The 27,505-nt window shown below is 54.9% G+C and overlaps 1 protein-coding gene across 6 annotated transcripts in view; it reads left to right on the top strand.

The window, feature by feature from the left end:
- AKNA (AT-hook transcription factor) overlaps nt 1-27,505 on the top strand; it is a 50,675-nt gene that overhangs the window by 14,566 nt on the left and 8,604 nt on the right. For 4 of the 6 annotated variants that reach the window (XM_036329785.1, XM_036329783.1, XM_036329787.1 and 1 more), the window contains 13 exons: nt 1,855-2,909; nt 4,453-4,527; nt 10,022-10,178; nt 10,909-11,063; nt 12,816-12,875; nt 14,867-14,994; nt 15,665-15,872; nt 18,333-18,487; nt 18,608-18,790; nt 19,659-19,902; nt 20,851-20,957; nt 21,653-21,864; nt 23,846-24,005. In XM_036329785.1, the coding sequence (XP_036185678.1) occupies nt 1,855-2,909; nt 4,453-4,527; nt 10,022-10,178; nt 10,909-11,063; nt 12,816-12,875; nt 14,867-14,994; nt 15,665-15,872; nt 18,333-18,487; nt 18,608-18,790; nt 19,659-19,902; nt 20,851-20,957; nt 21,653-21,864; nt 23,846-24,005 (2,899 nt within the window). The remainder of the gene's footprint in view (nt 1-1,854; nt 2,910-4,452; nt 4,528-10,021; nt 10,179-10,908; nt 11,064-12,815; nt 12,876-14,866; nt 14,995-15,664; nt 15,873-18,332; nt 18,488-18,607; nt 18,791-19,658; nt 19,903-20,850; nt 20,958-21,652; nt 21,865-23,845; nt 24,006-27,505) is intronic. The other 2 variants (XM_036329786.1, XM_036329788.1) reach the window with 2 other exon arrangements.

Here is a 27,505-nt window from a genome sequence, read left to right as displayed (position 1 = left end):
TCTGTTTTTGAGCTCTCCCTCAGGACAGTGCCTGGGATGCACTGGGAGGAAAGGGCAGAGGCATCTCTTCCTCAGGTCACATGGTAACCCTCTGCTATGATGTAACAGCAGCTGCCATGTCCTTTGCCCCTACTGTGTGCCTGGTGCAGGGCTAGGCACAGCCCGGGACTTGTCTCATTCCCTCCAGGTAGGAGGGACTAGCCTCTAGTCTGAGTAAGGACTGCCAGAGAGTCAGCTATTTGCCCATGGCCCCCTGGAAGGGACCAGAGGGACCAGGACCGAACCCAGGGCTCCCTGGCTCCAAAGCCCACTCTCTTCATCTCACTCCATAACCCCCAGTGGCAGAAGCTAACTTGCCTGCATGGCTGGGACCTGGGTTTTAGGTCCAGGCCTGCTGTGAACTGCTGTGTGATCTTTGGCAAGATGCTTAACCTCTCTGGACTAAGCATGTGCTATTGTAAACAAGAGAGACTTGCTGAAGGATATTTTAAGGAGTTGAAGGATGTAGAGATTCCAAGGGGAGGGGAAAGAGCACAGGGGAGCAGAGAGTGGTACAAGGGTTATGACAAAGGCGCTTAACCAGAGCAGAGAGTCTGTGCCTGGCAGGAGACAGACTGTGTCTCATGGAGCTTTGGCTCTATCTCAAAGGCTTTCATCGTATCGAGGACAGAGAAGGTGCTCAATAAACACTGACTACATGGATGATGTATAGGCGAATGGGTGGGTAGGTAACGGATGGGTGAGTGGCTGGGTCGATAGGTAGATGGATAGACGAGTGGGTGATGGATGGGTGGGTGGATGAGTGACTATTTCTTGAGCACCTACTATGTAACAATGACAACAATTGTCCATTTCCTGGAGCTTTGCATACTTTATTGTCCTCCCTCCCTCCCTTCCTTTCCTTCTTTCCATTAAGTCAACAAGTATTGAGCACCTACTCTGCAAATGCAATAGTAAATAAAAACAGGGTGTTCTGATGCTTATGGAACTTACAGTGTAGTGTGTGTGTGTGGGTGGGGGGATATTAATGATACAATCACATAAACAAGTGCAAAACTGCAGCTGTGATAAGTATCTCCAAGTAAAGGTATTCAGTCTTGTGAACACGTATGAAGGGAGATGTGATAATTCTTCCTTGATGAGGTCAAGGTTGAGCTAATGCCCGAAGGACAAATAGGAGTCAACTAGGCCAAGGGAGGGGGAGGGTGGAAGGACCAGCATGTGCAGAGGCCCTGTGGTGGGAGAGGATGTGGCAGGACCAGAGCAGGGAGAGGCAGGGGGACCCTGGAGAGAGACGGGTCAGGAGAGCTAATGGGGGCTGGAGGCAGGGGCCTCAGGATCTTATAAAGGTTCAGCTCTATCCTGGGAACAACAGGAAGATGTTGATGAGTTTTCCGACGGGGTGGGGTGGGGGGTGAGGGTGAGGACTGAGGAGACGATTAGGTGGCCACTGCAGGGCTTCAGGTGAGAGGATGTTGTCTTGGCAAAGGTGGTGGTGCTGGACTTCAGAGCAGTGGGTGAGTTGACAGCTCTACAGGAGGTGATGGAGACCGATTGGATGATGGGGTCAGGGAGGCGGGGGGCGATGACAAGATGCCTCCCAGTTTCTGGCTTGTGCAGCTGGATGGGATGGTGTTGCCATTTGCTGAGACAGGTTTGAGGTTTGAGTTTGGAGGACCTTTGAGACACCGGAGGAGGTGATGTAAGTACGTGGCCATAGGTGGGTGGGGGCTTTCTGGGCGTCTGGCCATCCCCACTGATGAGGAAACGAACGCCCGAGGGGTGAAATGACTTAGGCAACATTCCACGGTGAGTCCAGACCCGAAAGTGCTAAGAGAGGACCTGTCTTTCCAGAGTTCGAAGCAGAGGATGTGGACAGCCCAGAAAGTTCCAACTTGCCTCCCGACTGGCTCCCCCAGCAGGAACCTCCGCCGGGCATGACTGAGGAGGAGCCAGAGGAGGCCCTCGGAGATGACGAAGCCGGAGAGAGCTCCCCGAGGTCGGAGTATGAGGCTAGTCTCTGCTCCGGGGATGATGGAACCCCCAGTCCCGTGGCTCTGGGGTGGGGTCACGCCACAAGCTGGGTGGCCTCGGGCAAACAAGCCAGTGGAGACAAACTTCCAGAACATTCTGAGGTCAACCCAACTGTTGACCTCAGCTCTGCAAAGTCCTGGAGCAGCGGGACCGTGAGCCTCGGCCACCCTAGTGACAGCCTTGATTCTACCTGGGAAGGAGAGACGGGTGTCCCCCAGCCCACTGCCCTCGAGGAAACTTCACCACAGAGCCCCAGCCACCACCTCCTAAGCCCAGATGACAGAACTGGAGGAGGCGTTGCTCTGGCAACGCCCACGGAATTCCAGGACTCCTCAGTCCCCCCAGCCCAGAGCCTCCAGTGTCCTGCAGATAGATGGAGGAGAGGATCGGCCAGTCTCTCCTGCCCTCAGCCGGGGGGCCACTCCTGGAAGCGTGCACGGATATCACCTAAGGCGCTCCCTTCCCGATTCACTGGCTCCATCAGCCGCCTGAGTCCTCCGCCCAGGCCAGCCCCGCAGGACAGGCCGCGCAGGCCGGGAGCCACTGTGGCTGGCCACTCATCTTCTGATGCCCCCAACTACGGCCGGGGGCGGCTGAACTACCCGCTCCCTGATTTCTCCAAGGTGGGACCCCGGGTGAGGTTCCCCAAAGAGGACAGCTACCACCCCCCCAAGGCCAGGAGGCACAGCAGGCAGCCTCAGGATCCCATCCGACCCCTGATTTTCAAATCACCTGCCGAGATTGTGCGGGAGGTGCTGTTGAGCAGTGGGGAAGCCTGCGTGGGGAAGGACCCACCCCCTGCCCACCCCATCACCAGGGTACCCCAAGAATTTCAGACGCCCGAGCAAGCCACCAAGCTGGTCCATCAGCTCCAGGTAAGCTGGACGCATGTCTACAGGCATGTTGCCAAGGCACCTGCCGCTGGCCTGGGTGGGTTGGGGCCCCTCGGGCTGGGCCAGGAGCCCCTGCTGCTGGAGAGAGGCCTGTACCCTGACCCACGGAGATCGTCCCAGGCCTTTGCTCAGAAAGAGAAGTGATCGCACTCACGCGGCAGGGATGGTCTGTGTTTGTTTGCTTTTAACTTCTGCCGTGAAAAAAATTTGAAACATACAAGAGTAAAAATAGCAGAAGGAGCCCCTATCTCCATCACCCAGTTTCCACCCATTTACCCATCACCCAGCCCCTGGCAACCTTTTTCATCTATGGCTCCCCTCCTCCCACTCACCCTACTGGAGTATTTTGGAGCAAATTTCAGGCATCAGATCATTTTATTCAAAAATATTTTAGTACATACATTGAAAGATAAGGATTCTCCCTTAAACATAACCACAATGCCACTATCAGAGCTAAAAGTTAACACCGATTCCTTAATATTACCGATACCCAGTCCATGTTCAGCTCTCTCCATGTGTCTCATAAGTGGCTTGTTTGCTGTAGTGGGTTCGAATTAGGATCCAAACACAGCTCATCTATTTGGCCAGTGAGTCTTTCGGGTTGTGATCACCTGTTTATTTCCCCTCCAGACCGTGAGCACCACCCAGGTAGGGAGTTTGGTGCAAGCACACATCATGGGTGGTCCCGTCAGGAGGCCGGGGGTGCCTGCTGGCCTCTGGGCTGTGATGGGAGTGGCCACCGATGCCACTGCCTTGGTCAAGTTCTTCCTTCACTTGGGGTGACAAATGGTGGCAGCCTCAGGCTACCGTCCCTTCTGTGTGTACGTGATGGAAATTTTCTGTAAAGTAAAACTTTCCCTCACCCACTGCTTGGTTACCAAGGTCTTGTTCCCATCGGGGAGAGATGCTTGATTCTGCCCTCATTACCAGTTTTCAGAACAACGCGCCACTTCCCTAGCATCCTGCAAAGGTGACCGGTGACGTCTGCTTTTGCTTTCCCCTCTAGCATGACTTGTCTTAATGACACCCTTCTGTTTTGTTTAAGGAAAATAGTGACTCTGGGTAGATGCAACGGTCATTTTCAAGTCCTCTATTTTTCTACCAAGGGAACCCTTGATTGTTCATTCTTTCAGCCATTAAAATGTACTTACTCAGCACATACTACTTAAGCTGTGAGTGGGTGGTAGGGAGGACAGATGGGGGCCTCACCTACCCACAGAGCCCACAGACGGGCAGGGGACCTGGATGCGAGTAGTTACGGTCCTCGGTCCTCCGTGACGGGGGTGTGTCATGCTTGGTACCACAGCCCGGGGACCCTCCTCCCTGACTCCTTGTCCGGACGGTGGGAGGGCTGCTGGCTGAGTTGCCCTGCTGCCTCTCACACCCCAGAATTTGGCCACGGGGGTCGGCATTGCACGTGAGCCTGAAAGAGCCTCCCAGAAGCCCCTTTGGGGGGTGGGTTCCCTGTGGGGGCCTGGCCGCGAGGAGCCTGGGTGGTGACCACTTCGCTGTCCCTGCCCTGCAGGAGGACTACCACAAGCTCCTCACCAAGTATGCGGAGGCCGAGAACACCATCGACCAGCTGCGCCTGGGGGCCAAGGTATGGCTGGGTGGGGGAGGCGTGGGCCTGGCCGCCGGGGGGATGACCCTTTCCCACAGTCTGCCTCCCGCCTCCTGAGACCTGCCTCCCGGCCATAGTGGAGCCCAGTCCTTCCTTGTCCTACCGCAAGGTCACGTGGTCTGTGACCTTGACCAGAGGTCTCCAGGCCCAGGCTCCGTTATTGACGTTCTTGAATCCTGGATTCCAGGGTCCCCAGGGACTGCAGCAGAAGCTCTCTCCGTCTAGGTGAGCCCTGGGCTCAGATCGCCTGGGCTCGATGCCTGAACCCATTGTTGCTCAGCTGTGTGACCTTAGGGAAGATCCCTGGGCTCTCTGAGCCTCAAGGAAGTAGCAGGAATTTCTTCTCAGCCTCTGGTACTTGTTTCCCGGGCCTGCTCCTTCCTGGGTCCCCACTCTGCCTTTCTTCTTCCCCACCATTGACCACAGCCCCCCCTCTCCGCCCCCACTGAGTGCTGAGTGAGTGCCAAGTGTGTGGCAGGGGAGCATGGAGGGAGAAACCCACCCACCCAATAGAGCTGGCTGCCCGCCCAGCCCCCACCCCAACTCAGGAGGAGGCTGAGGGACCTTCCCCTTTTCTGGGGTGAGGCAGGAAGTGAGACCTGCGGCAGCCCCTGTGGTTTCCTGTCTCCCCCTCCCTGCTCTTGCCCCATCAGGTAGCCAAGGAGGAGGGGGCGGAGCTGAGGGGCAGAGGTGCAGACGCTCCCCTTCCTGGCCTCCCCCCTCAAACCAACATGCTCTGGCCCTCCCCCTACCACAGCTCTGCACTCAGCCTTCTGGCAGTGCTCTGAGTGTGGGCGGAAGCAGCCAGATGCGACAGCGGAAGGGGCCTGTCCTGGAGCAGTTCTCTGTCCCCACACCGGCCTCACACACAGGCAGGCCCTTCCTGTCCCAGCCTCCTCGGACACATCTGTACAGGGGGTTCATCTGACCTGCCTCTGGGCAGCCAGTGGGCTCTGCCCGGTATCTTAAGCCTCCTCACAGCTCTGAGCTTCTGAGCGGACTCAGGGGTGGGAGGGAGGGGTGCTGGGAGGACAGTAGAGGGGCTGGGTGGGGCATCCTCTCCCCGGAAGCCACATTCTCATGACTGCAGACCCCAGAAGGTCCTGTGGAAAGGAACTGTGATCCCGTGCAAACCCGCAGTGCCCTGTCTTACAGATTGGGGAACTGGGGCCCCAGGAGAGGCAGAGGCTGCCAGAGGTCATGGTCAGGGGTAGAGGCCTGAGGCATCTCCTCCCTCCCGCCTTTCCTTCTGTCCTTTCCTGATGAAGGGGAGGAGTCGGTATAGGGACCTGGCACCTGGCGAGTTCTTCCATAGAATTGGGGAATATTATTCTTATGAACAGTGTCACTATGGAGGTGTGTACTGGGTGCCCAGGTGCAGCGCAGACACGGGCAGGTGGACACGTGGGAGCACAGCCCTGGTGCCGCCTCGCATCCCCAGCCCAGTGGGGACTGGGTCTCCCTGTATGCGGTCACCTCTGGTGCCTGAGACCCCTCAGGAGGGAAGCCGGGCGGGCTGGAGTGGTTCGGTGCCAGCTCACCCACCCCCTTTCTGGGAAAAGGCCTCCTTGCCTGTGGGTTCTCCTCAAGAGAAGTGGGGGCATGGCCCGCTGGAGCCTTCTAGAAGCAGGGCAATATGCTGCTGGTCACCCAGTCTTACAGCTGCCCTGGGGAGCAGGAAGGCAGGGCTGTCCATCCCAGTGGGCTGAGGACACGGAGCCCAGGAGGGGAGGGGACTCGCCAGGTCCCACGGGGCCTACGGCTTCCAGCCAGGCTTCTTGCTCTACCCAGGGCTCCGTAGACTCCACCCTGGGCAGGGAGGTGGAGGTGTTCCCGCTCCTTCGGGCCCCTCAGCCCGAGTGACCTCCCCTGGGCCTGCTGAGCCCCTCCCTCTGCTCCAAGTCCTACGTGGGGAGGGCTGGACCTACTGGGGGAAGGAGGGAGCCAGGCTGGAGATGTTGCCCTGGGCACCCAGGCCAGGCCTGGCAGTGGGGGGCCAGCAACAGTGGGGGCCCAGGGAGGAGACTGCCTTTGCTGAGCAGTGAAAGGTGCCAGGCCCTGGCCAAGAGGAAACCGGGGCTCAGCGAGGCAGAGGGGTTTGCTCAACATCCCACGGCTGGCAAGGGATGAAGAGCTGGGACTAACCCGCGGCCTGCCTGTTCCAAAGCGGGCGCTTCTCCCCACGCTGGGGGAGCCCAGCGACACTCGGTCTACGGCAGACGTGTGGGGCCAGACAGCATGATACTGATGGAGTGATAACAGCAATAATAATAAGGGATGTGAATGGCCACTGTCCTGGGGGATTTACCATGGGGGAAACTGAGGCACAGAGCGGTTCCGTCATTTGCCCAAGATCACTCCATAGATAGGTGCCAGAGCTGGGGTTTGATCGGGCAGTTTGGTCCCAAAGCCCACGTCCACCACCACACCGTCTAGCAGAACCAGGCTCTGGCTTCTGCCGCTGGGGAGCTGACCAGGAAGTCCATGGCCAGGCCTGGGACCATCCCCGGATCGGGACTGGTTGGGGGCAGGGAGCCCGGGTGGTCAGGCATCACTGCCTGGCTCTGTTCGCTACACCAGCTTAGAGCCAGAGTTTATGGTGACCTCACATATTTGATGTCCAGTGGCCACCTCCCTGCAGCCTCTGTCCCCCATCTCAGCGCCTCTCAGCTGCTGGGGGATCTGGGAGGCTGAAGAGACCAGAAATTATCCCCAAAAGAATGTAGGGATGGCGGAGCACTGCCTTTTCTAAAAGTGTATGGTTTGAGGGCCACTAGTTGGTCCAAAAGCCCCTGGTGGAGGTGGGATGTGGTGGGGGTTGGAGCAAGAGAGGTTTCTATGTTCAGAGGAATTGAGGAAACATCTCCTATTCTCTCCACTCTCTCCCCTTCTCCACCCCATTCATAAAGCCCATTAGCATTTTAAAGGCTGGGAGAAACCCATCTGTGCAGAGTGTAGTCAGTTATTTAACCCAATGTTTCCCACACTCACAGATTCCCCATTCACCGCCTAACCCCGCTAAGAGAGGGAGTGCAGCCTGGGGGAGCACCATGGGACACTGAGGCTTTAAGGGGCACCTTGGAGCCCAGGGGTGGTTCCTGCTGTGCTCTGGAGACGGCTCAGTAGCTGTCCACACCATCCTCAGCCCTCCCCCCCCCCCGCCCCAGGGCATCTGCAGAAGCCTTTGTCCCCTCTGCTTCAAGCTCCTCTGATCCCCAAAACAACGGGGCCTCTGCTGGAAGCTGCTCAGTTCCTGTTGCTCCTCAGGTTGGGCCTTGGTGGGCCAGGTCTGAGGTTGGGGGAGGGACAGGTGAGACAGGGGGCACGGAGGGCTGGGCTTCCCCCAGATTTGGGTCATCCTGGGAGGAGAGGGGTGCTGGTGGGCAAGGCCTCACACACAGTTGGGTCTGAGCAGATGGCTGAGGGGATTATTAAAATCCAGCTTTGTTCTCTTTGAGGCTGGGCCTGAAAGAGGAGGAGGCAGCTGGAGGCCGAGTGTGGGGTGTGGGGTGTGGGATGGGGGGAGTATGCCCAACTGATGATGCAGGACCATTGTCCCTCACTTTGGAGCAGATTTTTCTGCCACAGCCAGGACGTGAAGAGCAGCTTAAGCAGGGAGAGGCTGCCTGGGGGCTAGGGAGCTCCTTCCACCAGGCCCACCCCATACTGCCCTCTCCTGACCTTGGGGAAGCACAGGGAAGTAAGATAAGCTGCCTGAGGTCTTGAGGAGCAGGGGGCACTGAGGCAACACAGGGGAGTAGCTTTTCCAGGGACCTGCCTTAGAGGGGGAGTGATCTGTGGCGATGATGATGAAGGTGATAATGGTGATGAATGATGATGGGGATAATGGTGGTAATGATGATGAATATGATGATGATGGTGATAGTGGTGCTGATGGTGCTGAATAAGATGATGGGGATATTGGCGATGATAAAGATGATAATGGGGATAATGATGATGGGGATAATGGTGATGATGGTGATGAATGTGATGATGATGGTGATGAATGATGGCGTTAATGGTGATGATGCCATAGTGAGGTATTACAGTGATGATGGTGATGATGATGGTGGTGATGGTGATCATGGTGATAATGGTGATGAATGATGATGGGGATAATGGTGATAATGATGATAAATATGATGATGATGGTGATAGTGGTGCTGATGGTGCTGAATAAGATGATGGGGATATTGGCGATGATAAAGGTGATAATGGGGATAATGGTGGTGATGGTGATGAATGTGATGATGATGGTGATGATGGTGATAATGGTGATGAATGATGGTGTTAATGGTGATGATGCCATAGTGAGGTATTACAGTGATGGTGATCGTGGTGATAATGGTGATGAATGATGATGGTGTTAATGATGATGATGGCAATAGCAATGGGGATTATAGTGATGACGGTGACCAGGGTGTTGACAGTGGTAACAGTGGTGATGAAGGTGATGTTGAATGTGAAGGTCGTGGCTGCAGTTCACTGAGCACTCACTGTGCACAGAGGTCAGTTAAGTCAGCTGCTCTGGGACTCAAAGGTGGACGTGAACCCGGGCTCTGCAGAGCTCCCACGCGAAGCCAGGGATCAGCGAACTTTCTCTGCCGAGGGCCACACAGTGCATATCTTCAGCTTTGTGGACCACGCAGTCTCCATGGCAGCGACTCAACTCTGCAGTTGTAGCATGAGAGCATCCAGACTCAACACCTACACAAATCAGCATGTCTGTGTTCACTAAAACCTTATTCACAACACACCATGGTTTGCCAACCTTGCTATAAACGACTGTACAGCGCATGTGTCCCCTTTAATTCTGAGCTTCGAAAGTCTTCCTTGGCTGGCTGCCTGACTCCAGACTTCCCTCTCACACCCTGGGCTACTTACCACGTCGAATTTATCCTCAGTGATGGCGGTCTGCTCCAACTGAGAAAACAGTTCATTTAGTTGTTGGTTTACTCATTTACTCAAAGCAGCCATTAATTGCTGATAATTATTATTAGAAAGTCTTTATTCATAAATATATCATTATAATATAATTATGCTTTCTCTATGTTAAATATTATATTTATATATTATGGTTATAGTATAAATTGTTATAACAAATATTATTTTAAAATTATCAATATAAAAAAACATGGACTTTGGTCAAAGCCAGTTTCTAATCCCAGCGCAAGGATTTGTCCGCTGGGGATTTTGAATTAGTGACTTAACCTCTCTGAGTCTCAGTTTCCACTTCTGGGAAATTGGGACGATGGTCCCTGCCCTGCTTCCCTTTGGGGACCACCATCAAGAGAGAATGAAATGTAAGCCCTTTGCCCAGTGTCTGGTTTCCCTACCCTAGGGCTCCACTGACAGGGAATAACAAATGCATGTTTGTTGAGCACCTGAGTGATGGTGTGAATGAGGGTAAGACCTTTAGCGTGGGTTTGCCCCCATCCTGACTTGGCCCTGCCTGTGCCCCTCTCCCTAACAGGTAAACCTGTACTCGGACCCACCCAAGCCCAGCCACAGCATCCACACGGGGATGGTGTCCCAGGGGACCAAGGTCCTGACCTTCACCATCCCACACCCCCATTCTGTGGAGCGGTGGCCGGGGCCTGCTGAGGCTCCACAGACCTTCGAGGCCTCAGGTGAGTCTGGGAGAGGAGTCATGGCCGGAGGGCTCCCTCTGCCTGTGATTCTGCTCAGGGGCCACTTGGCTCACCCTCGGGTGGCACTGGCTTCAGGCCCGGGGAGAGAGGAATGTGCGGCCCCTCTCGGGGCCTTTTGAGGTGAAGAGGTCAAGTGGAGGTGTGGAAAGTGTCTTGCTTTAAGCCAGAGCAGCCTGGGGGATGCCCTCACTCTGCCACTTGGCAGCTGGGTGATCTTGGGCGAGTTGCATGACAACAAAGAGTATTGTCACCGTGGAGCCCATATGGGGACCAGACCCTGTGCTCAGCCTTGCCACGCATGATCCCACTTAATCCCCTGTTAATCTCCATGGCTGGGTGCCTGCTGGGGTTACCCATTGACGGTTAAGAAGACCGAGGCCCAGGAGAGGCGAGCCCGTGCTGAAGGTCACACTGCTGCACAGGGGAGGGTGGGATTAGAACCCGCATCTCCCTGAGTGAGAGCCCACGCTGTTCCTGGGATTCCCGAGCCTGGCTGGGCTCCAGCTGTGTGATGCGGGGCAGAACCAGACCTTGTTCTCTCCGGTCGATGGGGGCAGCACTGCCCAGCCCACTCCTGTGGGCCTGGGTGAGGAGGGTGTGACCAGGAGATGAGTGATGGTGGAGGCAGTGGTTTGGGGGTGCAGCAGCAACGTCTCAGCCCCAGGAAGGACCATCTTTGGCTCCAGTGTCCCGTGGTTGTGTATTCCAGGGGGGTCGTCAGCTCCAGGAGACCCAAGCCCCTCCTCGTCCTCCAGTGCGCCCACCCCAGGGTGTCTTCCGGAGAACCCAGGCATCGCCCCGGACCAGGCCTCGGCACAGCGGACCCAGGCGCTGGCTTCTCAGGCCAGACGGTTCCTGGCCAAGGTGAGTGGAAGCCCTGCTTTGCCATGTGGGACGTAAGTCGCCTGGAGAGAGTGGGGCCTCTGCCTGCTGAGCAGGGAGGCTCTGTGAGGCTCACTGCCCCTCCCCTGCAGAGGTCCCTGATCATGCCTCCCTGGCTTTGGAGGCCACGTGGCTCCAGCCTCCTCCTCGTCACCCTGAGCGAGGGGTGACTCCCACATCACCCAGCTTGTTAGTTCATTTCATGACAGAAATCAGTTCTCAGCCACCCCTCAAAGGGCCTTCATATTTTCATCAAACAGTACAAATAACAGTGAATTGTTTGCAGGTCTGTTTGTAAGTACACCCTTGGCCTTATTCCAAAAGCAGTTAGCAAATGCGTGCATTATAACCACATACGAACGGAAGTGAGGAAACTGGGGCAAAGGGGAAGAAAGGGTAGAGAAAAATTAAAATGAACTTTGGGCGAAATGAGTAAACAGAGTATTCTGTTGGACCCTGAACACTGTCAGATTCATGTTTGCCTTTGAGCTTCCTGGTTGTCAGTGCAAAAAGGGAAATGGAGTTGTCACATACATGACCACGTTCAGAAAACTAATTCCTTCAGAGACACACAGGCATCCTTTTCTTTTTTTGGTGACAGCTTTATTGAGATATTATCGACTCATTTAAAAGGAATGCTTCAGTGATTTTTACTGTATTCACAGTCATGTACCACCACCACAATCAACTTAACATTTTCATCAGACATAAGAAAACTCCATATCCGTGAAGCAGTCACTCCCCAGGTCCCCTTCCCCGACCCCTGGTGGCTGCTCGTCTATATTCTGTCCCTGTGGGTTTGTCTCTCCTGGACATTTCATATGCTAGTTGTCCCTTTGAGTCTGGCTCTGTGATCCCCAAATCATCGTATGCCACTTTTCCTGATGAAAACATTTATTATCACGGTAATAGATGCACACAGGACGCAGGTATAGTCAGTGAAGTCTTTCTCACCCTTGCCCTTCGTTCCAAGCAAAAATGTTCAACGCGCTCACATGCATTTACAGAAATGGCCACACAAGTATAGGGTACCTTGACGTTTTTAATGTCCCACACTCGAATATTTATTTCTGGGTGGGCAATAAATTTATTCTGTTCGAAGTTCGAAGGAGGTAGAAAGTAGAAAACCTCCCTCCCATCCCTGCCCTCCCACCACCCAGTTTTCCCCAGAAGTAGTTAATGTTTCCGTGTCTTGCATCCTTCTCGCGAGAGCTTATATACAAGCAACTGTATTTATAGTTTTCCTTTTTTATTCGCCACATATTTTGTACAGATGGCAGCACACGAGAAACACTGCCCTGGTCTTGGAGGCACTCATACATCAGAACATACACATGTGCCTTCCTCTTCTTGTGTGCACACTATTCCACAGACCGGCATTTAAACTATCCCCCTCACCCCTACCCCACCCCACCCCACCCCACCCCACCTCACCCGGACCACGCTGCAGTACATATCCTGCCTCATAGGTCTTCGTGCACATGAGTGAGTGTGCTTTGCTGTCCATAGATTCCTGGAGATTCCCCTTTAATTTTCCCAAGGCGGCCATGGCCGGGGTCGGGGATGAAGTCAGTTTCTGGCTCATGCCTCTCCGGGCTTGGCAGAAAACGCACATCCCGAGGCGGGACCCAGCTCCTCGTGCCAAAGCGCGAATGTGGCTGAGTGCAGGGGTCCGCAGGGCTCCTCTTCCAGGGTCTGGGTTCATGGCGCGTGTTTCCTTCTCCCCTTGTGCAGGTGGAGTCCTTCGTGGGCCTGATGCAGGCAGGACGGCTGACGCCCCAGGATCAGCTCAAGGTACCGCCCACTTGGGGAGATACCCTTAGAGCTGCCAGATAACTGCTTTGTCCCCCATCTCCGAGCCTCTGAAGCCCCATCTGCCACAAGACGGGCCAGAGAAGCCAGACACAGCGTCTCCTTTCAGAAGAATCGGCCCCTGCTTAGCTTCCCATGATAGTGATCATTATCTCGCAATGGCTACCACTTATTAAGCAACGGTGGTGGTGTGCCAGGCACCGTGGCAAGCTGGTTAAGTACATGATTTAATTTTATCATCATAAAAACCCAGCAGGGCAGTGACAGTCCTCACCAACATTTAACTGGGATGCAGCCAAATGCCCGAGAGGGGACTTGGAGGTCACACAGCTGATAGATGGCAGAGCCTGGTCTGTCCGAGTCCCACGTCCAGGGTCATAATCACTGCCCTGCATGGCTTCCCACCAGTTATCCCACTCTCGGCCCCCAGAAAGAGGCCTTTTTGTTTTTATTTTCTTTATTACAGTAGTAATTGCCCCAAACTGAAAACTAGCTGGGGAGCAGGGGGATGGGGGAGACCCCTGATCTAGCCATTATGGGCTTACTTCCTTTTGGACTTCGGTATGTCTAGGTAACTGTCGTATGTAAAACTTGGGTTTCTGCTGCATCCGCCAGTGTCCCAAAGGAGCAGGCAGAGCTCTCAGAGCTGGGGGGAAAGGGAGCAGGGTGGTCAATGAAGGGGCAGTTAGCAGGGTTGTGGCAGCGTCAGGGGCCTGACCAGGAACAGGGCAGCCCAGCGACCAGCACCTGCGACGGAGCCGTTCCCTCCCGGTGTCTCTCCTCTCACCCTGTGACCTCTCATGGGTGCCACCCGCTGGACAGACCCCATGGGAAGCCAGCGTGTAGGGAGCCCCGTTGACGATCCAGGCACAGAACAGGGTGGGGGGAGAGAGAGCCAGGAGGGACAGATGCAGCACACCTGGTTTGTAGAAAACATAACGTGCGGGTATTCCCCTCTGTTGTTGTATAGACGTCATATGCATTTACCAGTTACGAACGTGGGATATGTTTTATGTTATCTCACTGAGTGGATGATCAAGGACCTTGGACATGAAAACCATCAATCTTCTTTACCTCTACCCTAATTCCTCCACAGACAGGGAGGTTGGGAGCCCTTGGAAGATCACGCTCGACTGGGGACTATGGGCACTAGGTTGTCCTGGGTCTCAGTCTGCCGTCAGCATAGAGTGAGTGGAAGGGATGACACGAAGTCAGGGATACTGAGCCCACCTCCCGTAGGTTCAGCCATGTGTGAGCTATTATCACGTTTACTGTGCGGGCCGAGCATACGTGTTAGGCCCATGAGCTCTGGAGCCGGAGGGCCTGGGTTCCAATCCTGATTGCTAACTTGCTCACTGTGTGACCATCACCAAGAACCTCTCTGGGCCTGTTTCCTCTTTAAACGAAGAAGGTAACATACCCCTCTCCTTAGGGTTTGTTTAAGGTTAAATGGGTAATGAGAACCCCTTTAGCACAGGCCCTCAATGCTCGGTGATGTTACTTATCGTTGCTAGAGGCGTGATGGTGATAACATCATCCATCGTGATCATCGATAAGGATTCGGGAAAGAGTGAAGTTCCAAAACCCATAATGTTGCAAATCAAGAATGAAGACCGTGGTCTCAAGTACTAGGTCCTTAGGGGGACACTGTGATAGCGTATTTGATACTACAACTGTCATGGAACATTGGGGCTCTTAGCGTTCTACCCGGGAGGGACTGGTCCCTCGGGAGCTGGCGCCGAGGCTCTGGGCCACGCCTCTGTGGCGCCGGCCTGATGGCAGACGGCTCAGCCAGGGCGGGCAGGCTCCAGAGGGCCCCGGCCCCAGCCCCCCAGGGACGCGGGCCCAGAGGCCTCTGCAGGCCCAGGCTGAGTCCCATGGCCCTGCCCTGGACGGTCTTGCCCTCTGTGTCTGCAGGGAGGGCGTTCACAGGGGCTGGGCACGCAGGGCTGCCTCACTGGGTGTGGTTTCAGGTCTTCCAGCAGCTGAAGGCTGCCCACTCGGCCCTGGAGGAAGAATACCTGAAGGCCTGCAGGGAGCAGCACCCGGCGCAGCGGCTTGCCGGCTCCACGGGGGCACCTGGGAAGTTTGATCCTGGCAGGTACTGCTGGGGAGGGAGGCTTGGGAGGACAGAGCAGGCAGGCCCCCTCCCTCGGTCACCAGGAGGGGCACACTTCATTCTCATAATGTATACACTAGGGCAGCGGTTCTCAACCTGTGGGTCACGACCCCTTTGGGGGTCGAACGACCCTTTCACAGGGGTCGCCTAAGACCATCGGAAAACACATATATAATTACATACTGTTTTTGTGATTAGTCACTATGCTTGAATTATGTTCAATTTGTAACAATGAAATTGGGGGTCACCAACATGAGGAACTGTATTAAAGGGTCGCGGCAGTAGGAAGGTTGAGAACCACTGCACTGAGGGAACAGGAAAGTCCTATCGTGATTAGGCACATATTCCAACAGGTGAATATTCAAGGCTGAGATTTGTGTCTTCTGGTCTCCCTACAGTGGGGCGTGACCTTAGAGATAGGAACTGTAACCCCTCGTTGGAGAAGGGGAAAACTGAGGCCAGAGGGGGGAGGGATTTACTCCAGGTCCCATAGCCTGCTGGTGGCAGAGGAGGACTCGGGCTGAGGCCTCCGATTCCCCGTGGACTAGACCCTCCATGGGCGTCCTCTGGGGTATGCTCTGAAGCGCGGCCTCCCAGACATGCCCGATGCAACTGCCACCCCAGTGCCTGGAGCTGGTGTTTCCCCTTCCAGGGAGCTGGAGGCGGAGATATTCCAGCTGGGCATTCGCCTGGAAGAACTGAAGGACCACATGGAACAGAACCAGCAGAAGCCTGAGCGAGCCGGGTCAGACTCACCTCTGGACAGCCCCCTGGCCACGCCCTCCCGCCACCAGCCCACGCACTTGCCTTCTCCCTCCGGACAAGTCCACACGCCGGCCATCCAGACCCTCGGCCTTGAGGTATCTCTTTGCCCATCGTGTTGGTCCGTTCTATCCTTCATTCATCTCTTCATTAATTGACTTCTTTACTACATATTTATGGAGTGAGCACTTCTATGCCAGGACCCGTGACACATGGTGGGAAATCAGTGGGAAGCACAAAAATAGGTGGCTTCTATCCTCATGGAGTTTTCTGTCTGGTTGAACCAATTACACAGTCATTTAATTGTAATTTTGATCAGTCGTCTGAAGGAGAATTATGGGTTTTATGAGAGTAGATAATAGGGTAACATAAATGAGTTTGAGGGAGTCAGATAAACTTTCCTTGAGGAAGTAAAGTTTAAGTGAGATCTGAGGGTGAGGAGGAATGACCAGGAACAGAAGAAAAGCTGTCCAGCAGGGAACACAGCCGGTACAAAGGGCCTGTGGCTAGCGTATGGGAAGTGAGTGAAGGGGCCTTTGGTAGAGGTGGCTGCAGAGGCAGGCAGGGGCTCCATAATGTGGGGGCTGGTGGCTCACATCAAGCATTTGGTCCTAAACTGCAAGGTTTTTAATTTTTAAAGAAATTTTATTTATTGACTTGAGAGAGAGAGAGAGAGAAAGAGGGAAGGAGAGAAAGAGAAAAACATCAATTTTGGCACTCCACTTATTTACGCATTCATTGGTTGCTCCTTGGATGTGCCCTGATCGGGGATCGAACCCGCAACCTTGATGTAGCTGGACGACACTCTAACCAACTGCACCCTCCAGCCAAGGCTAACCTGCTAGGCTTTCAACAGGACATGACCTAAGAAGATTTGAGGTAGGCCAGTCAGAGACGGGGAGGTGGCAGAGCGGATGGAAAGATGCACATGAGCTTGAGAGGTTTAGAAGGCACATTTGACTGGACTTGGAATGGAACTGAGAGGGGAGGGAGCCAAGGGTGACCTCCGGGCTTCTAGCTTTTGGTACTGGATGGATCTGGGGGCTGTTCACCAAGACAGGCGTCCGTGAACAAGGGCTGTCCATGGAAGGGCTTTGTAGACCTTTCTCTAGTCCACGACAAAGCCCCCGAGAGGCGATCACGATCTGTGTTTTGCGGTGGTCGCACAGGTGACGCGGTGGAGTCTCTGCCTCGCGCCTGTGCTCCTCAGCCTGTGCTCCTTGCTGCCTGTGCTCCTTGCTGCCTGTGCTCCTCACCACCTGTGCTCCTCCCTGCCTGTGCTCCTCACCACCTGTGCTCCTTGCTGCCTGTGCTCCTTGCCGCCTGTGCTCCTTGCTGCCTGTGCTCCTTGCTGCCTGTGCTCCTCGCTGCCTGTGCTCCTTGCTGCCTGTGCTCCTTGCTGCCTGTGCTCCTTGCCGCCTGTGCTCCTTGCTGCCTGTGCTCCTTGCCGCCTGTGCTCCTTGCTGCCTGTGCTCCTTGCAGCCTGTGCTCCTTGCTGCCTGTGCTCCTTGCCGCCTGTGTTCCTTGCCGCCTATGCTCCTCACCACCTGTGCTCCTTGCCGCCTGTGCTCCTTGCCGCCTGTGCTCCTTGCTGCCTGTGCTCCTCCCTGCCTGTGCTCCTCGCTGTCTGTGCTCCTTGCTGCCTGTGCTCCTTGCTGCCTGTGCTCCTCACCACCTGTGCTCCTCCCTGCCTGTGCTGCAAGAACATCTCTGTTGGGGATTGGAGCAGGAAAATGCTGCCTGCCGGGTGGGGCGGGGGCTGGTGGGGGGCGGGCATGGCTTTAAGGGAGATTCTCTCACATTGTGCTCTGTCCCAGTTGGAAGGAAACTATACCAGGTGCTCTCTCTTCTACTTACTTGTAAAAGCCTGAGTGTGTGAGGGACTTCCATACTCCTGCCGTGAAGGTGTTTTGGGGGCTTGGATGTCCATCCTGGAATGGAGGGGGGTCAGGAGAGATGCTTCTGGCAGGAAATCTGGGTTGAAATCTCAGCTCTGCCCCTTACTTCTGTGTGACTTTGGGCAAATGATTTGCGCCTTAGTTACATGTCTGTAAAATGGGATATAATAATCGTATGTACTGGTGGGATTGTTGTGAGGTTATCTCTGTGCAGTGTCTGGCATGTAGTAGGTGATCAATTAATGGTAGTTATTGCTGAGAATCATATGATCCAGTCCCTACATTTTGCATGCACATAGAAAGGGTGGTGGTGGTGGTGGTGAGTCTGTCCTATTTTTTACTCTGCCACACCAGCATGAGGAAGGTCCTTAAAAAAAAGTAAAGTTTAGCCCAGTAAGCGTTGCATTACTCAGTGGTTTAGCATTGACCTATGAAACAGGAGGTCACAGTTCGATTTCCCATCAGGGCACATACCTGGGTTGCATGCTTGATGCCCAGTGTGGGGCGTGCAGAGGAGGCAACTGATCAATGATTCTCATGGACATTTCTATCGCTCTCTCCCTCTTCCTTCCTCTCTGAAATCAATAAAAACATATATTTTTTAAAAGTAATGTTTAGGGATCTGCTGAATCTCTGCCCCTCCTCCTCTCTGGCCCCCAGCCTGACGCTCCCAGCACTGACCCCTGCTCATTGCACATGAACGTGGAGGTGAGCCCTGCAGGCAGTGAGGTGGAGGACAGGCTGCTGGGCCTCCCGGCCCCTCTCAGGCACAAGGAGCTGCAGGTGGAGCAAGACTTCCATGGGCTCCTGGAGCGGTGAGTGCGCACCAGGAGGGAGCCGGGTATCGGGCCCCATGGCTGGGCCTTGGCTGTCCCTGCTGGGCAAAGGTCATCCCTCCCCCCCCCCCCCCCCGCCCCGTGTGTGTCCTTCTGCAGGTACCTCAGTGTGAAGTCCCTCCCAGAAGCCATGAGGGCGGAGGAGGAGAAGGAGGAGGAGGAGCAAGGCAGAACCCTGGAAGTGGACGGGTCAGCTTCAGCTCCGGGGAAAGCACAGACCACCAGGCTTCCCTCACGGCAGTTCCCGGTGCGGGCGGAGAGAAGCCACGGGACCCCCCTCGAGTATGTCTGTGAGCCTCCCCCACTTGCCCCAGACCCGCTCTGACAAGGGTGCTGACTGTCTTAGTGAGTGAGGCCGCTCTTCACGGTGTGGACATGGCTTTCCTGGCCTGTAGCTCAGCGTCTCTCTAGAATGTGGGACGTGCCCATTGACAGCGCTTGACTTGGCTTTGGGTTGTGGGATGTGAGTTTCAGGAGGTGAGACGCAGCATTAAACACAGTTTTCTCCTTGTCAGTCTGACCATCAAAGTGCATCCAGGAGAGTCTGAATGAGTACTAACATGTCTTTTTTGGGCTTCCTTTAGAGAGAGATAGATAGAGATAGAGATAGAGATAGAGATAGAGATAGAGATAGAGAGAGAGAGAGAGAGAGAGAGATAGAAACGAAGCAGGTCTCGGGCCTGAGCCTTCAGTAGGCAAAAGGATCTATGTAGGTAGAATACAACAATATTGTCTTCCTGTTTATTTTAAAGGTAGTTTCTCTTTGCAACACAAAATATCGGTCTTCCGTTTATAATGGGGACGAAGGCTTTCTGAGTACTGGTAGACTGGTGCTTGTGGAAATGGCTGACAGAGGGAAGATGGGGTGCAGATTCCCGAGGCCTGGGAAACGCTGCTTTCACTCATCTGTTTCCACGCTGTTTCCCCTGCGGTGTGTTGGGTGCGTTCTTTTGGCATCGCATTTTACAGTCGAGAAAAATGAGGTTCAGAGAGGGGAGGTGTCTTGCCCAAGGTCACATAGCTAGAAGGTCACAGAGCCAGAGTGGGCACCCAGGGGTGTCTGACCAGAGCTTGTGCCCTGGACTGCTTGACTCCCAGGGCAGGGCTGCCCGGCTCACGCCAGGTCTGACAGCCTCTCCTGCTCTGCCAGGGAGGCTGTGGGGCAGTCGGTATCCGTGAAAGCAGCAGGCTTCCATGCATCCATGGCCGGAGATGGGCACCAGCTGGGCCTGGGCCAGGCCGAGGCAGCTCCCCCGGGCCCTGGTAGGCCACCCCACTCCCAGGGCACCAAGCCGGCGGCGTCCCACCAGAGCAGTCTGACCAGCCTGGAGGGAAGCGGCATCTCCGAGCGCCTCGCACAGAAGTCTCTCCACCAGACTGGCGGGCACCTGGAGGTAGGTGTCCAGGGGCACGGGCTCAGCCTCTGGGAGCTTTCTGCCCCCAGGCCTTTGCTCACACGGTTCCTTCTGGGAATGTTTGCTCCTGTCGCTGCCAGTCACCATCCTGCCCAATATACAGGGCTTAGGCCCAGTGCCACCTCTTTGCCTTCGCCTCCCCCAGCGCTGTCCCTCTGCCAGCATCTCCTGTTCCTCCTCTGAGAGCCTGTAGCCTCCTCAGCTCACCTAGCACAGCTGGGGGATGGTTCTGGACTCCATGCCCTGTGTGTGCCATTGGAGCAGGGATTTTAAACTGTAAACAGGGGTCACAGATCATTATGGAAATGTGACTTATGTTAAGGAATGTGACTTATTCCCAGAGAATCACACACACACACGCACACACATGCACACACACGCATACACGTCGTCCTAATGCCATGGTAAGGAATCCGCACTGGAGCGTGAGGGCAGGCCCTGGCTCACTCTCTGTGCCCTGTGCCTTGCACGTGAGCCTGGGTGTGCAGGGAGTGTGGTGGGTTCCTTTTCCGATTCACGGGGCATTTCTGCAGTCAGAGAGGACCATGGTGTCCAGGCCCAGGCCAGGCGACACGAAAATGAGCCTCCTCTCCCCATAATGGGACTGCCTTCCCCTCTTTCTGTTCCTCAGCTCGGGAGTCTGCAGGGCCCCTCCCCAGGGCTGTGGCTCCCACTCCTCAGGGAAGGGGGACCCCCTCAGGGTCCTCTCAGGGTGTGGTGTCCCTGCTCTTGGACTGGGGCTCATGGGACTCCACCCCTGGGGACCCTCACCCCTGGGCCTGGCTGTTGGGAGCTGGCCAGTCTCCCCAGTCCAGTCTGTCAGCCTCTGGAATGTGAGGCCCCAGGCCAGGACTCGGAAGTCTTCCCAGTCTTCCCAGTCTGCCGCAGGCACATTCCTCAGACTTAAAGGGACCCTGCCTCTTTCAGGAGTCCTGGATGGCATCCCCCGAGACGGACAGTGGCTTTGTGGGCTCAGAAACCAGCAGAGTGTCGCCCCTAACGCAGACCCCAGAGCATCGGCTCTCCCACATCAGGTACCCCGGGGACCCCACCACTGTCCCCTCAGTGCCACACGCCTGGGAATCGAGGGACCTGTGAGCCCAGAGCAGGGGCTGATGGTCTGGGCATTCTTAGAGCCTTCCCTCATCGCCCCAACAATGCTTCCTCGCCCCCATCTTATTGATGGGGGAACTGAGGCTCAGAGAGGGAAAGGGACTGCCCAGCGTCACTCAGCCAGTTAGCGACGGAGCGGGAGAGAAGGATGTGACGAGCACATAACTGAGCGAATGGTGAATGAATAATAGAAACTGGGAGGGTGGCGTGAGGCGAGCAAAAGACAGGACAGAGGGCAGTTGGGATGGCTACCTGGGGAAGAGAGAGGGTGGAGGCACTCAGGTGAAAGGTGAGTGATGGAGCCTCAGAACCAGGGGCTGGCCCCACGGGGACCCCCATGGCAACCGGGGCTGCAGGGGAAGAAAGGATTGGAAATTCTGCTTCTCTGTGTATCTCCCAAAACAAAATGGAGCTTTTTAATTTTGCACAGATGGGTGGGCAGGTGGGCAGCTGGCGGGTGGTAAAGGCATGTGTAATGGGGTGCGTCCTCAGAAAGACCCCTCCAGGGTGCACAGTCCTGAAGTCCGGAGCCCTTAGTTTAGGGTGTGGAGGGGCTCGGAGGCTGTGGCCTCTCTCTACGTGACCTCAACGTGTGTCTCCCTCCGTGATCCCCTAGTACCCCAGGGACATTAGCGCAGCCCTTCACTGCTTCTGTGCCCCGGGATGCAGCCTCCCACCCCCACACCAGGGGTCCGCCGGTCCCCAGAAGAGCCACTGAGCCGAGAACGCCCAGGAGTCGAGCCCAGAGGCACCCCTCCACCCGGGACAGCCCTCTCCGCCAGAGGGCACCCAGCTTCCTCCTGGAGCCGGCGGTGGCAGCCGAGATGGGTGAGTGGATGTACCTGGGTTGGCCAGGCCCTGGCGGTGGCCGGATTGCCTGAATTAAAGAAATCAAACCCACAAAAAATCTGCATTACCCTTTAAGATACAAAATATCATACAGGCTCATTGTAGGAAAATTTGAAATTGCAGGCAGGAAGGACACAAGGGAACAAAAGAAAAAAAAATACACTGTAAACTCTCCATGTTGACATTTTGGTGTAGAATCTGCGGGCTGCTTTCTATGCCAGTGTGTGTGTGTGTGTGTGTGTGTGCATGCATGTGTGTGTGCTGATTTACATATACCTAAAATGGAAATAGGATCATATTATACATGAATGTTTGATAACCTTTTCCCCCCATTAATCACTGTATCATGAACACTTTCCCTGTCTATAAAATCTATCTCTAATTATTTTTTTTTACATTTAAAAATGCATGTGGGCTTTTTACTGAAATAAAACATACTGGAGCCGAAACCGGTTTGGCTCAGTGGATAGAGCGTCGGCCTGCAGACTGAAGGGTCCCGGGTTCGATTCCGGTCAAGGGCATGTACCTGGGTTGCGGGCACATCTCCAGTAGGAGATGTGCAGGAGGCAGCTGGTCGATGTTTCTCTCTCATCGATGTTTCTGACTCTCTATCTCTCTCCCTTCCTCTCTGTAAAAAATCAATAAAATATATTTAAAAAAAAAAAACATACTGGAAAGAACCCAAATGGATGTGTTTTCTCAAAGTGAACACAGACCAAGAGACGAAGCATGATCAGAGCATCAGCACCCCCTCCAGCCCCTTCCATCGCTCCTGCCCCCTCCCCCCCAAGGGGAACCACTGCTCCGATGTCTAAAACCTCAGATTAGTTTTGCCTCATCATTTAAATTTTTTTAAATGAAACTTTAACTTAAAGTTTTATTAATTAATCATAGAAGTCATACACTGAGATTCCACATGCCCTTTGCCCAGGTTCCCCTAATGTCACAGCCGGATCCTGACCCGGACTCAGTCCGATCCTTCCACCCCAGGCCCGCTCTGTTGCCCCTTTACCAGTATAGACACACCCACTTCCCTCCTGCCTCCACGCTCTCCGCAGCTCCTGGTAACCACTCATCTGTCCTCCTGCCTATAATTTTGTCATTTCCAGAATGTTATGTAAATGGAGTCGGATAATATAAATACTTTGGGGTTGGCTTCTGCAGTCTGCATGGCTCTCTGAAGGTTTCTCTAGACCAGTGGTTCTCAACCTTCCTAATGCTGCGACCCTTTAATACAGTTCCTCGTGTTGTGGTGACCCCCAAACATAAAGTTATTTTCGTTGCTACTTCATAACTGTAATTTTGCTACTGTTATGAATCGTAATGTAAATATCTGATATGCTATTTGTGTTTTCCGATGGTCACGACCCACAGGTGGAGAACCGCTGATCTAGACTGTCCCACGTATTTGTGGTTTGTTCCTTTACCTATTGAGACTCCCAGGGCTCACTGTCGTTAACCCATGGGCCAGATTAGCGGTCTTAGCCCCTGGTCGCCCATCCCTTTGGGAGGCTAAAGTGATGAACGTCCTCCCCCCAAACACGCTCCTAGGCAAAGGTGTGACTCATTTCAGAGAGAGGTGGAGGCTCTGAAGCCAGTTCCAGAACGACAGTGAGATGCACGACAGAGTCTAGGGGACCCACGTGAGGAACAATGAGCTCTTCGTGTGTGTGTATGGGGGGGGGGGTGTCCTGGAGGCTTGGATCTGATGCCAAAATAGTGGGCTGTGAGGGGCTTGCTAATTACCAGGAGCTTAGCAGGCCGAGCTTAGCGCTCCAAACGCCCAGCAGAAACCACGTCTTCTGGTTTTGAGGTCGGTGGGTCACTGACCTCATCAGGAGCCTCATTTGTGACCTCAGCTGGGCAGTGTCTCTTCACCCCCCATTCTTGCACCCATACAAGTTTGCACAGTGAGGGTCTTCTCCACTTAACTCCCTTTGGTCTCCTTCTGCCTCCCCAGCGGTCCCTGGCTCGCAGCGGGAGGGGCGAAAGCGGATTTCGGAGCAGTTCCACCCGAGCATGGGGAGCAGTCCAGCCTCCACCCAGGGCCCTGCAGCGGCGGCTCTGCCCCCGGGACCGGCAGACACCACCTCAACCCTCCTCACCAGGACAGGGCGAGAGTAAGTCAGGTGCTTGGGCACTGCAGATTCAAGGTCGTCACAGAGACCAGAGAGTGATGCCGAGGGAGGCAGGGGCTTGCTCAGCCCTCCCATCCAGCGCTGGCTCCCGCCTCCCAGGCTGTTGCTGTGGGACCTCAATGACACGACTCCACCAGTGGGAAATGACCCGGAGGGTCACCTTTCGGGTGCTGAAACCTCTCTCCCTGCCCCCCAACATGCCCCTCCCAAGATATGTCTGCACTAGCCAGGGATGTGTTTTCTGCAGTTTATGCATTCATTGTATGAACTGAGAAGAGACTTTTTCTTTCTTTTTTTTTAAAAAAATATGTTCCTATTGATTTTTTTAGAGAGAGAGGAAAGGAGAGGGAGAGGTAGAAACATGGATGCATCAACATCCATAGGCTGCGTTCTGCACGCCTCCTGCTGGGGATCAAGCCCACAGCCTTGGCATGTGCCCTGACCAGGAGTCGACTGGTGACCTCCTGGTGTGTGGGTTGATGCTCTAGCACTGAGCCACCCTGGCCGGGCGAGACTGTTTTTCACTTCTCTTCTTTTTAATCCAAGCACAGTTTTTCTGCTAAGAAAATAGTTCCTTGCTTGGTGGAGCAGAAATGGGGAAGTAGGTTGGTCAGCTGTCTTACCTCTCCTCTGAGTTGCTTTTGGCCCAGTGATCCATCTCAGGCCTTTGCTGGGACGGGGTGTCTGCCCCAGAATTCTGGGGTGCACCGGGGAGACAGTTGTGCAGTAACCACCCGAAACCTCCACGGCTTGTGCAATCATGGGGCCGTGTCTGCTGTTGTCTTCGCAAAGTCAGGTCCAGCTGCTGGCGTTTGGCTTCCAGGCCTGAGTTTAGTGAGTGTACCCCTGCGGTCTCCCTGACATTCGCATGGGAATTTGAGGCGTAGGAATAGAATAGTGGACGAGACACTGTACTTGGCCTCATGAGGCTCCCATCTTGTAAGATGGACAAAGAAACAGGTGGTGACCCCCCTAAGTGTGGTAAGTACAGTGATGGCAGAGGCTCGACGGGCTGTGGAAACACAGAGAAGGGGCATTTAGCTCAGCCAGAGGCTTCAGGGAGGGCTTCCTGGAAGAAGTGGTATCTCAGCCAAGATCAAAGGAAGAGTCATGAAAGAGTATCCCAGCAGAGGGAACAGCATGTGCAAAGGACTCGAGGTGAGAGGGCACCATCATCTTTGAGGAGTCAAATGTTCATTCTAGCCAGACCCTTGAGTGAGAGGCGATGGTTGTTGAGCAGTAAAGGCAGAGAGGTCAATGGGGAGACCTGGGTGGGGGATCTTGGATGCCATGGTTAGAGGTCTGGATGGTGGCTCAGCTCAGAGGTGTTCCCTGAATACCCATGAATGCGTACAGACTCACCTGAGCAAAGTGAGGGGGTCTGAAGCAGGGGAGTGGTGTGGTCAGGCTGACGTCTTAGAAAGAGTTCTCTGGCTGTTACATGTGTGAGAATGGAGGCCTGGAGACTGAGAGGGTGCCTCACCCAGAAGAGAGGTGATGGGTGGGGATGGGAAGGGTGGGAGAGGCATCTGAGAAAGGATATTTAGTCATTGGGCCCACAGGACTTGGTAGTTGGGTATCGTTAGGGGGTGTTCAGGGAAGGAGTAGGGTGTAGAATGACTCCGATTTCTGCTGGCCATACAGTTGGATGCTGATATGGAGATGGGGACCCCAGGAGGGGGAGTAAGTTGGCAGGGAAAGATGAATTTAAGGGTCAGCTGAGTCACTAAAGAATTGTCAGGAAAATTGAGATCCTGATAGAAAGACGCCAGAGAGAGCAACAGCCGACTGGGTGTTCCAACTCCCAGGCCCTGGTTCAGCGGCCTTGGGCAGGGGCAGGCTGCCGGAGCTGCCTCGGTCCTGCCTGCCGGGGGTTAACTGGTGACAGAGTCCGGCTCTCCTGCAGCCGCCACCCTCACAGTTGGCCTTGGAAACCCCAACAAGCGTCTCCCTGGGGATTGCCAGGGAGACCAGCTGCCCTTGGTCGCACTGCGGGGTCACAGCAGGAGCTGGAGAGAGGCCTCCCACTCCCTCCGCTCATCCACCTGAGAGTTGATGTTTGCTGGCGGTGGTGCCAGGAGACACCCATGGGTCCCGGGGCCGCCAGGCAAGTGCTATCCCTGAGGGGAGCCCCCATCCTGGAAGCTGGCCCCAAGCAGTAGATGGAGAGCCCGCGTCAGCCCGGAGGATGGCCATACCGAACCAGACTCGGGCGCTCCGTTGGGGCTGGAGTCGGGAGGGGGGTTGTGTGTGGCAGTGGGAGTGTTGGGTGGGATTGTCTGCCAGGGTGCCAGTGACACCCTGAGAGCGAGACTGGAGAGTCGGGGACTGGTTGGAGAGAAATGCAAACTTACTCCCTAGAAGATGCTAGGGCAGCGGTTCTCAACCTGTGGGTCGCGACCCCTTTGGCGGTTGAACGACCCTTTCACAGGGGTCGCCTAAGACCATCCTGCATATCAGATATTTACATTACGATTCATAACAGTAGCAAAATTACAGTTATGAAGCAGCAACGAAAATTATTTTATGGTTGGGTCACAACATGAGGAAGTGTATTTAAAGGGCCAGAAGGTTGAGAACCACTGTGCTAGGGGCTCGTTGAGACACCTTCCCATACAAGGTGCGCTGTGTTTGGGGTTCGCAGGGATTCCAGCAGCCCCTTCGCTCTGCTCCCTCTTGGAGCCCCGAGTCCCGGTCAGCAGCGTTCCCAGAGCTCCTGTGCGGTGTGAGGGTCTCGGATTGTGAGACAGGAGGCCTGCTCCTGGCTGCCCATGGCCCACTGTCTGGCCGGGGAGGCAGGTAGACAGGCATCATCTGCCAGGAGCGGAGAGATGGGCTTGGACCACGTAGGATGCATCTGGGGGAAGCCAGGAGGGAGGGGCCGGGTCAGGGCAGGGAGGGGCCAGGCCTGAGTGGATAGTGAGGATTGCTACAGACAGAGGTGGAAAGAGGGAGGGCAGCCCGGGCCCAGGGCCGGTCAGAATTCAGATGTTAAAGGGAGACCTCAGCCCCTGCCTTCTGTATTCTGCTCCCTTGTCTCTGTCGAGAACTGGTCACCAGTGGTCAGAACAGCCGCTCAGAGGCCCTGAATGTTAGGACCAGTGAACCTCAGAGGCATTTCTGCTCTGTTCACCGAATGTGCGGGACATGATCGCAGAGAGGTTCGAGACGCGCAGCAAGGCCCTGGGCAGGGAGATGCGCTGGTTGGAGCGTCGTCCCAATACACCAAGGTTGCGGGTTCGATCCCTGGTCAGGGCATGTACCAGGAATAGCCAATGAATGCACAAATAAGTGGCGCAACAAATCGGAGTTTCTCTGTCCCTGCCTCTGCCTGTCTCTCTGTCTATCTGCCTCTCCCTCTCTCTCAAAATAAATAAATAAATAAATAAATAAATAAATAAATAAATAAAAGACGGTGGCAGGAAAAGTGAACACACAGGGAAGTTCTAGAATCAGATGGCAGCGGGGTTGGACTCTGTGCC

Source organism: Myotis myotis, unplaced genomic scaffold, assembly GCF_014108235.1.
Source record: "Myotis myotis isolate mMyoMyo1 unplaced genomic scaffold, mMyoMyo1.p scaffold_m19_p_12, whole genome shotgun sequence".
Taxonomy (NCBI): domain Eukaryota; kingdom Metazoa; phylum Chordata; class Mammalia; order Chiroptera; family Vespertilionidae; genus Myotis; species Myotis myotis.
The sequence above is the reverse complement of the archived record's forward strand: the minus strand, read 5'-3'. Positions and strand labels throughout refer to the sequence as shown.